The following is a 13304-nucleotide window of genomic DNA, read 5'->3' on the forward strand; positions in this document are numbered from 1 at the left end:
TGTACGTAGCGAACCTCCACCAAAAACTTTGACAAAGTTAATGCCAGACTACAAATGGTACTTAGATAGAGAATCTGGAGATGTAAAAAACAAGCAGTATAAACCTTAACATTTCATTTTGCCCTGGTTCATCCCTACAAACAGCAACAGCAAAACACCAAACAAGAAGTAAGTGGCTTCCATCATTTCAAAGGTAGCGTAAACCTTTTGAGACTGGTTTGACACAATTCCTTATAGCGGACAGCTGCCCAAATGCCTTGTCTGCAAACAGCACTTAATCACAGTTAAATTGAATTAGGACTAAGCAATAGTTTTACTGAAATTTCCCACATAGACCTAACCCCACCTCTATCCCAAATCCATACTTCTCTGGAGAATGACTCAACCCATTTCCCTAGCCTCGGAGCTAGGCTGGAGTACTCACCGATTCAGCTATTGCATTTCATCTGACAGATGGCAGATTAAGATACTGTCTGACTGCTCGCCATTGTGCAAACGCGTCTGTCTTTCATTTCTGAAAGGCTTTAGCAGACAAACTTATTGTCAATTGCTTAGTTTTCCAAAATACACTTTATTAAACTAACATACAAGGCCACTGACGTGAGACTAGCAGGAGGAAGCTTAAGACAGCTTAACTGAAAATATTTATAAAAAGTCCCCATTTTGGGGGGCTTAACTGAATTGCTCTTTATGCCAAAGATTATTTTTCTGCAATAAAACACAAACATCGACAACAAACCTTCAAAAAAGTTAATGAAAATCAGTTATTTTATAAATCTAACGTTCCTACGGTTAGCTTTGGGCACACACATTAGAATCTTACGTTCTACTTCATTTAGTTTTTTGGGGCAGGTAACTGTCATAGAATAGCAAGTTAATACATTTCCAGAATGTGCGCTAACACATATTTGTGTGGGAATATGAATAAGCTCTCACTACATGTTTGATGCTGGAAAGGTAACAGCTGTGTGTGCTTTACAGGAGAACCTCACAGTAATTCCAGGGAGGAGTAAATTGCCAATGCATTCTCTTAGCTTGGGTAATGGGAAACAAATCAGTTCAAAGTTTGACTCTGTCCTCCCAATTGAATATAATGTGCACAGCAATGTAATGGAAAATTCGCCCTTCTAAAATTAGTCTGAGCAATTAATGTGATTACTACATAATTCTGAAACCTCAGACAGGTAAAAAGAACTTGATTCCAACAGGAGAGTAAGTACTCAACATATTAATACAGAACTGTATTACCAAACAAGAGAGACTTACCAGTGCTGGCTTCATAATGAAAATATATTTTGGCAAAACTTAGTATCCACTGAAGTAGGTGCAACTCCATTGGATCCAGTAGCAATGTACCTGCTGAACTAGAGTGAATCTATTTTCTCATCATACATCATTAAGTATTTAAACAAAGAAACAGATTTTTCCATTCTCCCCTGTTTACACCAGTGGGAGCTCCGCACACAGGAGATTACTATTTTTATTTTTCTTTGCTATCAGTGACATACTTAACCTTGAGCCTGCAATTGCTTGGTGGCATTCCTTTGACTGGGAAGTATGGAAAAATGTGCCAACAACCAAAGATTACAGCATAACAATCACAAGCTTTTATTAAAAAAAAAAAAAAAAAAAATCAACAAAACCTAAAGAAGTGTTTGAGCAACTGACCGGCTACTGATATAACTGCTGGGAACTCTTTCCTATCTTAAAGAAAACAAAGAGTCCATGAATGTGAAATCTAAAACCATGTAAAACACGGGGTTTTTTTCCTTGCTACTTCTATCTTGAGAAATAAAACCCAGAATAGAGCATCTCTGAACAACAGCAGAGTATATTGCATGGACTTTGCTCAACTATGCAACTATAAGACCATACCAAACAAGAAATGCAGCCCCAAGAAAACCTGATGAACACCATAGAGAGAAGATTCAGAAGTTAAAGGACCAGCAGGCTATAGAGCGTTTGAAGATAGTATGATTCATTTGTACTAATGACAAACTGTCAGGTGTTTGGCTGTTGAGATAGCAAGGAACTTGATTAATTCTTATAAAACAAAAGGCCTTTCACACTAGTCCTCTTAATTGTTTGACGCAAAACCACAGGAATTATTAATAAAGAAACAGGAACTGGGGAATGCATTAGATTTCCAGCTTAAGCAGCTGGAGGAAAAGTACTTTGCTTTCAGAAAATGTATCTGAATTACAGTGAAAGGACAAGATGCTGCTTTTAGAAGGTTTATAATAACCTTGCCCATGTTATTATAATAGAACTTTTGAATATAAAAAAGCATTTATTAAAAATTTTATTTGAAATGTAGCATGAATCCATAACCATAAGTGTTACACCATACAGTTTTACAGAGAATTTGTACAATAGGACAGGTATTTCTATACATGCGCCCCCTCGTTTTTATTTAGTCGTTATCAAACAATAGTGAAACAGGAATAATAAGCATTCACTTCCAAAAAGAAAACTTTGGCATGTATACAACTGGCTAGTTAAGAGTAAACAGTGGTAGATTCAAGTCAGAAAGAGACCCACTTGTTTTGTTTCACAGCATTTTTGATCAGGATGAAACTCACCAGCACTATTTTCTAGTTATTACAAAAATGAGTACTTTTTTTTTTTTTCAGTCCAGAACCCCCTGTTAAGGGACAAAAGCCATGTTAAGAGAGATGTAAACAAACCAACTTTTAACTCTAAAAGGTGTCAGTTTTAAAGCAGTTCAGGCCACAAGTATTTTGCACACACTGGTTTGGTCATAAAACAAAACAAAACCGTTAATGGTTTGCTTAGATTACTTAACTATATATCACTTGGCACAACCGGCAATTTCTCCTTCAAATAGAATAAACATGAGTGTCGTTGGCTAAAAAGTCACGTCCATTGCTAGAGTCTAAGAAAAAACTAAAGCAGAATTTGCACTGTGCCCATCTTCTGTCTCAAGTTTCTGTCACTGCTGTTGGCCACTTACATACCTACCAAATTCACTCAAAAAACGAGGGAAAACAACTTGCAAGGCATTTCTTCCTGGCATACAGAAGACAATATTCCCATTTTAAAAATCAGAAAGCAACAAAAGAACCCCTGAATAATAAGTAATAAGCCTCCTTTGAGAAGAATTACTTGCAATTCTTCAAGTACTTACAAAAAATACAGTATTTATACAACTTCTCCAGAACAATTAACATATTTTAATGTAGTACTAATAAAATAAATCCATAGATACAAATGGTTGCAATTCTAAGCAGGAATATCTAGCCCAGATTTAGATTCTGCTGCAGTTTTATTATTGCTGTGGAACAGGCAGTGGATAAGTCATATGAATACTAGCCTCTCTTTCTTACACACATCGGAGTATCTAATTTGAAAAATGTTCTCCAGCAAGTTAGAATACATTTAATGTAATTTTTACAGTTCCTGCTAAATGTTATCGATCCAAAGTTGACTGAACCGTGGTGCAACAGGGCACAAATGGCAGAAGAGCAGTGGAGTAGAGGCAGGAATGGCAGAAAACAGTAGAGTAACACAAGTCAGACTCATACTCACTACTTCTTATTCCTAGGCTTTAATTCTTCCGCTGCGTTTCGCAGAAAGATGTAGTTTTTCTTCTGTGGATTATAAAATTCATGACCCTAAAAAGAAAAATGATCTGCATTTACTCTCTTCAAAGAAAAAAATACCAACATTAAAATGTAAGAATATGAATATTCCATGAGTTTTGTTTACTAAGATTTAATCTCAGCCTTTAAAACCAGATACTGGACAACACTGGTGGATTAGAAACAGGTTACCATAACAAGTAATTACAGGAACTGCGTATAAAGTAAAATTTAAGGGATGCTTATCCGTTTTTAAATGCAAAAACCTTTTCATAGAAAAATAACCACACATGTCCAAGTCCTACTTTATAGATGCAGCATAAGAGCTCAATATGACTATTTTGAAAAAATATCATTCTAGGCAGAGAAGAAACGAAAACTTTAATGGCTACCCAGTTTGTATCTTTTAAATTAAATAAGGTCACATTTTTTCAAAGTGAAACCCAAGTTCTATGGGCAACTGCAAAAATATCTGTTCCCCAACTGCAGATGCAAATATACTATTTTGCATATTGATATTATTTGCATACACATTACCAACTCAATACACAAGTATTCAAATCAGGGAGCGTAAACACTAAAAAAGCTATTACAGTCCAATGCACAACTTGAAAATTACCAACTCTACTTGACAGAAGTGGTTCTAGAAAGGAAATTTAGTACCTAGCACCCAATGGTTTTACTACTTCACATGGGTTTACAGATGGAAAGGATACCTCAGTACGTCTCTACCACGGCAGGCTACCCAAGCATTTGTAATGGAATTCATCTGCCCTAGCATTCAACAAAGTTATCTTGCTTTGCGCAGCATCCACAAGACTAGATACAATGCAGGAAATTAAAATTTTGCTCTCTCTGGGGCATTCAATCAAGTTAACCTGTGCAATATCTGCATTCAGTATTCAGGAATATTATCCTCAAATTTAACGGCACAAGTTGTAACAGGAAAGTCATACTTTTAATGGAAGTTGTCATTCCATTAAAATCAGTTACATTTCAGCCTTGCTGCTCCCTTCTTAAACTATTAAGAAGTACTGACTCTCAACATATTATGTTTTGTTGTGATTCTCTTGCATCTATATGATTAATTGTTGAGTCGAGTTTGCAAAAGAAATACATAAATAATTGCCACAGCAAGCTGCACTGAACGGTACTGGAAATTCAGTGCATGGCATTCAAACACTGGTTTAAGTGTTTATAACCACAGACACAGCTTTTTTTAAAGTCAAAAACAATCTGCAGAAGCAGAGATGTGCATGTCAAAGAGATTTGTGGGAACCTGTTAAGAGTGCCACATTGCCCCATGACACTCCCCAGAGCAGAATGTGTGTGAGGCAACCAGAATAATTTCTGAATCCAGCACTTTAAATTTTGCTCATCCACATTTGCAAAATAGCACTGTTTAGCAAGCTTATCCAACTGAAGCTAAAATACAAAGAATGAACTACTTCAATGTTAAATTTCATCAGATGTCTAAAATGACGACTGTAAGTTTTCTTGCATGCTTGTGAAAGTAAAAAGACTCAGCAACTATTTATAAAGAACAGTGAAAGCCTCATGTGAAAAGAATAGTCTTTCTTGTCGACTGCAACTATGAATATGAGTCTAAACCTTTCTTACCTTTGACCAATCGTAACTGGAAGCGTATGCAAATATATTGCCATTATGGTTGAAACAACAAGCAGATATTGGCTGGTCAAGTTGTTCTGATGTTTTTAGCTTTGTTCGTGCATCTTTATCCCAAAAGCTGAATCTACCATCAGATCCTACCGTTGCAAGAGTACCGTGGACAGGGTGAAAGGCTATCCCATTTACCTGCAGAATCATACAAAATACTATTAAAACACCACACACGAACAGGTGATGGGAACACTCACAACACACGTGCTGAATCCTGAGAGAGTAAATGCACAGGAAAGATTTTTTTCAACTAGATAGAGTTCGTTTTGTTGGGTTTTTTTTTAAATGTTTTCAGATATATCATCAGGGAAAAGCAAAAAAACCCAACCAAATAAAAAGCACCAAAGCAAAAAGGAAAGCATCTTCTTTTCTGAAGTACCTAAAAATTCAATGCATAATCCCATTGTACTGTATTGAAAGTATCCCATTGAAAGTATGGTTTCAATATCAGCAAAATTAACAAGCGTCAGCTCCACCAGGATGATTTAATGGCTGATCTGGTGCTTGTTTTAAGGGAAGTACAAAAATTTGTCTTTCCTCTTAATGTATAACTATGACTGGTCTTTAAACATATGCCTAAGATAACATTAGGCGAGACAAAAGGTCAAGGAGAACAAACAATTCATAGCCAATTTTACATTAAGAGTGTATATTGTCCTGTATAAATGATATAGTGACATATGCTGAACACTTACAGCATAGATATCCTGAGGTGCTGATGTGTTTGTTCCATTGGAGCGATGACATTTAAAAGTGAAATTATCTTTTGCGCTGGGGGGAAAAAGTAAAAATAAAGACTTTTTACTTTCGTCGCTGTAAACTGGGCAATAAAGAAAGAATGTTTTACTAAATGATACTTACGGATTTGGAGGGTTGATATAATGAATAGCTACTCTTCCTTCAATACTTCCAAGGGCAAATCCAGTAGGCTTGTTCACTTTGTCTTTAAAAATAGCAACACAGCGATGCTAAATTTGAGAAAGATACAGAGGATTTTAGACAGAGACTTGAGGGCCAAATTTTCTGAATACTGTCTGTTTTCCGTGGGGACACAAAACATCACATACATCAATGCAAAGTAAAGCAAAACCACAAACAAGGTCAAGAGATAGGGCAAATTCTATTGAGAATTTGGGCAACAGTATTTACATCTCTGAAGATCAGCAACAGATCAATGGGAAACCAGGACATGTGCCATTCTAAGATAAAGTACTTTGGTTTTGAAACATTGCTCGTTTTTACCAAAAAATGGCAAGCCCAGACCTTCAACAATCTGTATAAATATGCTCATAATAAATATTATCATTTACCTGGTGTTTAAGAGGAGATTCTATTCTTCTAAATTCAGAAGGTTGGTTCTCTAACTGATAAACTATCAAACCCCTTTCTGCAGTGGCCACAGCAGCCATAGGATGAACCTGGATAAGGTTGTAAAATAGGTTGGCAGACAGACACTTTTGTTAATAGCATGGCAGAGAATTCTATTTATTATTATTTCAGAGAAATCCCTGAAGAAGCTAAAGGAATTACACTATTTTTTGGGGGGAAGACAGAGAGGGAAAGAGGGAGAAAGAACAAAGTTCATTTGTAGGCATATCTTCAAACAGAACAAATCAGTTCTTCCCTGCCATTGAGAAATTAAACATACCAAAAATCTTCTTATTATTAGCTTCTAATTATTAGCTGACCCTTCAAATGTGAATCACAGTAACAATCACACAAACTCATCCAGAAATAAGGGTAGGTCAGCCCTAGTGCCAATATGGTTTTGTGATGTTAAAAGGATACTAAGTGTGTTTTCTATCATGCAAATACCTATTTTCCAGACCCTAATCAACATCAATTTATGTTTTATTGCTAAAATCACACCAAGATCGAACACTATTCTATGATCCTATACTAACAGCCTGTATTTAGTGCTAACCTAGAGGAGCCTCAAAGACTGCCAGCTTATTCTTACTCCCAGACATCTAGCTGACGCTAGTTTACTGTGTACCATGGCTTACCACATCTGCACAATAACATCTTTCAGGAAGCTGCAATGTCATCATCGGTGTTGGTGAGCGGGTATCCCAGAACTGATGGAAACAGAGAAACGAACAAACTTACGCTTGGAGTTGAGGATACACTATTTAAACTACTTTAGTAAAGAGAACGCAATTGGTACCAAGTTGCTTCATTCTTGTCTATAGTCAGAATACTGCAACTCTCGTGAGACCCCACCTGGAGTACTGCGTCCAATTCTGGAGTCCCTACTACAAGAAAGACATGGATGTGCTGGAACACGTCCAGAGAAGGGCCACGAGGATGATCAGAGGGCTGGGGCACCTCTCCTATGAGGACAGACTGAGAGAGTTGGCGTTGTTCAGTCTGGAGAAAAGAAGGCTCTGGGGAGACCTTCTAGTGGCCTACCAGTATCTTAAGGGGGCCTACGAGAAAGCCGGTCAGGGACTTTTTAGGAAGTCGGGTAATGGTAGGACTAGAGGGAATGGATTAAAACTAGAGATGGGTCGATTCAGACTGGATGTTAGGAAGAAGTTCTTCACCATGTGGGTGGTGAGACACTGGAACAGGTTGCCCAGAGAGGTGGTGGAAGCCCCATCCCTGGAAGTTTTTAAAGCCAGGCTGGACGGGGCTCTGAGCAACCTTGTTAGTGGGAGGTGTCCCTGCCCATGGCAGGGGGGTTGGAACTAGGTGATCTTTAAGGTCCCTTCCAACCCTGACAATTCTATGATTCTATGAACTCTCTATGAAGTAAGTCTATTTCATTAATTTGTTTTTTATATTAGCGTTTAATAAAATATTTTGATTTCACATAAGTAGTTCCATACACAGATCACTAGCATGCTTTGCGTCCGTTTGTTCAGGTAAAAATCATACCTTCAAAGTTTTATCCCAGCTTCCTGTCATCACACAGCTGTAATTTGGTGCTTTAATCCAATGGATAGTCTTCACAGGAGCATCATGCTGAAGATAAAAAAAAAAAAAGGACAAACACACATACATTTACTAAGATAACAGTCCACATTTCTTGTTTATGCTCCTCGTATTTTTTCTATGTATTTACACTTTTTATGCACTCAAGAGCAGTGATTCATGATTTTAGTCGCAGCAGTTAGGATAAAGGCTGGTCATGACCTTACTGTGTTGTTTAGTGCTGTAAAATCACCCACGTAAGAAAAAAATGGTTCCTGACACAAAGAACTACAATCAAGCCATTCTATATAGGAAGATGGTCTCAGCAGAAATACAAATTTCGAACGGCAGAACTTTCTATTTTCCATTATGCCAAAAATCAACACTTTAATATAATACATTATTTATTGCAAGCTAATATAAAAAACAGCTTCTTCTGACAAGAGCTACAGAAGAAAGGCCTATGTTCATTACACCAATAAGATTTTAAAATCAAGGCTGAGAATCTGAATTTTATCACCTCAAGTAAGATACAAGAAGCAATCATTAGGACTAACTCTCTTAAATTTTATAACTGGTAACTTATTTTAGTCACCATAACTACACATTCTATGAACAGACATTTGCTTCTAAATTGAGAATGTAAATTATAATCCCTGTTACTGCTGCAGCAGAAAGCTGGTATTTGTGAAAGTGAATTCAATGATTTGTTAATTTTTTTCCCTTTATAATGCAACAGGGTGAGATCGCAGCAGCAATGGAAAGAGATCTCCCAAGTAAAACAGAGGAACAGCCGCGCAGATTATTCAAATCGCTTTGCATCTCTCCCTGTTCACGTGTACTCTATTATCTCAAAAATGTAAAAAGCACCATACGACCTCTTCTTCATACAGCAGTATCGACTTCAGAAGGACTAAACATTAGCTTAATTTGCTAATAAAGGTAGCTTTTCATAAAAACAGGAAAGGGAATAATAGCTTGGGGCTTGCAGGCTTGCTTACTTACTTGTGCAATCTGAATAGCTTGATTACTGTTGAGATCCCACATTTTGGCTGTTTTATCACAGGAAGCAGTAAATACTTTACTCCCATCCTAAAAACACGAAGGCGGACAACAGATTAAATATCCCTGTCACGCAGTATCTATTAGAAAACCGTCAAGTCTTATCCTCTTCTAGTAATAGCATTAACATTAATGTAACATGTACAGGAATTGCAAGATAAAGAAGAAATATAAAAATGGAAATTTATTTACGACTGTATGCTGTAAAAGAGAAAACTGTGCTGGGTATTATCTAGCTTTAAAGACATTCTTACTTTCAAACTCACTTTTACCCTTCTTACACCCATGTTAGTCTATTCTATTAGGATACGCTTAGCATATACTTACAGTAACATAAGTCTATACAATAATCACGGGCTGCATCTACATGTGGCACTTGTGTCTGTCTGGAAACCACAGGCCAATTTATTTAGGGTTTTGGTAAAAATTGTTTATTTATTTTTAAATAGGAACATACGTCACTCCAGCAGGCATCTAGTACAGGCCCTGTGTGCATCTGCTGAGCCTTTGGAATTGTCTGTCCATTATCCTGAACTTCCCAGCAGCGAACCTGTAACAGGAGAAGCGTATAAAGACATAACATACTAATGCTAAGAACTTAATATTCTCTTCTTGAAGGTCCCAGCCTTAGTTTATCCAACAAAAAGTATGAGGAGAACCTCAACATGAGGCAACCGCACGTGCTTGCAGCCCAGAAAGCCAACTGCATCTTGGTCTGCATCACCAGCAGCATGGCCAGCAGGTCGAAGGAGGTGATGCTGCCCCTCTGCTCCTCTCTGGTGAGACCCTCCCTGCGGTGCTGCCTCCAGCTCTGGGGCCATCAACATCAGAAGGACGTGGACCTGCTGGAGCAGGTCCAGAGGAGGTCACGAAGATGACCAGAGGGCTGGAGCCCCTCTGCTGTGAGGACAGGCTGAGAGAGTTGGGGTCGTTCAGCCTGGAGAAGGGAAGGCTCTGGGGAGACCTTAGAGCCCCTTCCAGTCCCTAAAGCAGCTCCAGGAAAGCTGGGGAGGGACTGTGGAGCAGGGAAGGGAGCTGCAGGACAAGGGGGAAGGCTTTTAAACTGAAAGAGGGGAGATTTAGGTGAGATATCAGGAAGAAATTCTTAACTGTGAGGGTGGTGAGGCACTGGAACAGGTTGCCCAGAGAAGTTGTGGATGTCCTGGAGGCATTCAAGGCCAGGCTCTATGGGGCTTTGAGCAACCTGGTCCAGTGGGAAGTGTCCCTGCCCATGGCAGGGGGTTGGAACTGGGTGATCTTTAAGGTCCCTTCCAACTCTAACCATTCTATGATTCTATGATTATGAAACACCAAGCTTTTTCTCAGAACTAGCAAAACCTTATTTTCTCTGATTACATTCCTTGTATCTGTACAGCCACAACTCAACCCCACAACTTCAAGCCCACCTCAAAAGTACCTTCTGATCACGTAACACCTCCCAGTGCTCTCCTGGAGAACCCTTAACCGTCAGCTAGGAAGAAGCTGCCTGAGGCAGGCTACCAGCCAACAGACCAAACAGATGAGTTAAAGACGTTTGTCTTCCCCTCCCTGTTTGTGCCAGTTGGGATCTCACCCTTCAATCCAAACATCAATAAGGTTGTGGGAACTTAATCTTTTTGAGACTAGACCGCGAAACTGGACGATTTACCGTTGTCTTCATGGTTCTGTCACTGGGCAAAGCATAACTGTGTTAGCCTAATTGTATAAGAAAATGAAACTAAAAACCAAATAAGTTGGAAAAAGAAAAATCGAAGCAATAAAAATCCAACAGGGAAAACACTGAGTATATATTCCAAGATGAATCTTAAAACACACAGGCAGAGGAATGATTTATCTGAAGATCACAACTGAATTTCTCAGTTGAAGCAGCTCAGCTATGTCAAACTTAAGTGTCTTGGCCCAGACAGAAATTTTGCAGTTCTGCAAAGAGAAAGATTTTCAGGTGCCCTGGCACAAGTTTTTAGGATCACATTTTGCAGTGTAGGCACTAATGCTCCCTCTAAGTCATCTGTAGGCCTGATTGTGAGTACTTACATCATTTGCCCATGATCCTGCAATGAGGAAATTACCCGGCAGTGTTGGCGGACTAAATGCTAAACAAGATATGCTGTCATCAGGTGGAGATGTTACTTCAATATCCTATAAAGATCAAAAGACAAAACAAAATTAGCCACATTTGAAAACTGTGCGCTGTGATCCTATAACTTCTATAGGGTGAGTTAGTAGGTACTGCTGTGACACCTTAAAATGCATCAGAAGGAACAGTGGTTCTCACAGGGGCTAATACACGTACCTTCATTGGATTATGGTTATCCGCAGTTGTGCTGCCAAACATGCTGGTACCTCCAGTACCAAACCCGGATGTCGATCCAAACAGACTCATCCTTGCCCTGCAAAGGAGGAAAAGCCTTACTGAGGGGTCCCTCAAGCATCCCTGGGGTGTCTCACCACAGCCACTACAACGGCACGCCCCTCACCCTGCCTGGGAGGCGATATAAAAGGAGGAATATAAAAGTATATGAAATTAGAAAAATAAAATCACGCTTCTCGTTGCTGTTAGATCCCTGACGTTTCCCGGTCAGCCACTGCTGTCAGGGGCCCCGCTCCGGCCGCCACCTGGCGAGAGCTAACGCACGCACGCCCACCCACCCCGCCGGGCACGGCCCGCCCCAGAGGCGCTCCCGCTCCGGCACAGGCCCCGGCCTCACATCTCTGCCTACAGCCGGCCCGGCGTGGCGGCGAGGTCGGCCGGCAAGCGAGAAGGCGCCATTTCGCGGGGCAGAACCGGCCGCCGAACCGGCCGGCGCGGGGAGCGGCCGTTCGGGCAAAGGGGCCGAGGGCGCTGCCGCAGGCGGGACGGTGCCGTCCGGGGGCGCGGGGCGGATCCCGGCGCCCACCCTCACTCACCGGTGGTGGCGGAGCCGCTCCGGCCCGTTGCCTCCAGCGACGCGGCCCGGCGGGTAACGCGGCGGCGGCGCGGGGGCAGGCCGCGTCCCTCTGCGCAGGCGCGGCGGGGCGGTGGCGGCGCCTGCGCCCGGGCCCGGCGGGGCGGGAAGGGGCCGGAGCCGACGAGCGGGGACCGGGCAGGCGCCTTCCTCTAGGGCCAGGCGGAGGAAGGGTCCTGCGGCAGGACCGTCGTGAGGAACCGCCGCCCGTCGGGGTGTAAGGGCTGTGCCTGCAGCAGCCGTGGGTCCGTCCCGCGTCCAGCCTGACTGTGCAGCCGGACACTAGGCATTGCTGATAGGTAGCAACACTGCTGCTGTGCGGGCAATAAAAACCCCAACTAGATAAGTCTGCTGAAAGTAATATCTGTACCATCCACGCCGATGACTGTGTAGATCGATTTTGGAAGTATTTTCTATGCAGTCAGTTTGGTTTTCTCGCATAAAACTTGTACACTTTAATCATCGCGTTTCCTGCTCCTTTTACTGTTTAGAGCCAACTAGATAAAGAAAATGAACACGGGATTCTGTTACGATGTGCATCATTGACAGGATTGTTTATTAAATTCTTAATCACTAACGCCTGCTTGCTTACTAGTTCATTGAAGACAAATAGTAATTTGGTTGCTGGAACATTTATAGCTGCTCGAGATATGCAGTAATCAAGAATTATCTCTGACTTCTTGTTCTGAATTTACAAGAAACACAAAATGCCACGATGCTGTACTTAAAATAATTTCCAGAAGGAGGCACGTGCAATAAATTGTTAACAAAGTCTTTTACTGTCTTCAAAAATAAAAAGGTTGGTACAGCATCATCTAGTGCTTTAAGGCAGAAGGCAAAGCAATTCCTTGATACATTTTTGAATTTAACATTTTCTATCCAGAAAAAAATTAATTATCTTTTTATGTATGTACCATTGCATTTGGTGTTGTTACGGTGCAGAAGCCACAGAATGGACTCAACAGTATTCTGTAAAAGAACTGCAATTTCTCTCTGTTTTGAAAAAGGAAAAATAGATAATAAGCTACATACAGCGATGAAGAAACATAACAAAAAGCTGAAGCATGCTCCTCTGTGTCTCTGCATTTTTTCTAAGCCC

General features: G+C 40.5%; 1 protein-coding gene across 1 annotated transcript; it reads right to left on the minus strand.

Annotated features, from left to right (window-relative positions):
- Positions 1-1606: 1606 nt before the first annotated feature.
- On the minus strand, positions 1607-12231 carry RAE1 (ribonucleic acid export 1). Its single transcript, XM_063349926.1, has 12 exons — positions 12168-12231; positions 11554-11650; positions 11295-11399; positions 9718-9810; positions 9204-9290; positions 8163-8249; positions 7289-7360; positions 6593-6700; positions 6144-6250; positions 5978-6053; positions 5223-5417; positions 1607-3635 (listed from the first exon to the last, which is right to left on the minus strand). Exons 2-12 carry the CDS (start codon positions 11641-11643, stop codon positions 3549-3551), a joined length of 1107 nt encoding a protein of 368 aa, XP_063205996.1. The 5' UTR covers positions 11644-11650; positions 12168-12231; the 3' UTR covers positions 1607-3548.
- Between the last annotated feature and the right edge of the window lie 1073 nt (positions 12232-13304).

This window comes from Chroicocephalus ridibundus, chromosome 12 (assembly GCF_963924245.1).
Source record: "Chroicocephalus ridibundus chromosome 12, bChrRid1.1, whole genome shotgun sequence".
NCBI classification, from domain to species: Eukaryota; Metazoa; Chordata; class Aves; order Charadriiformes; family Laridae; genus Chroicocephalus; species Chroicocephalus ridibundus.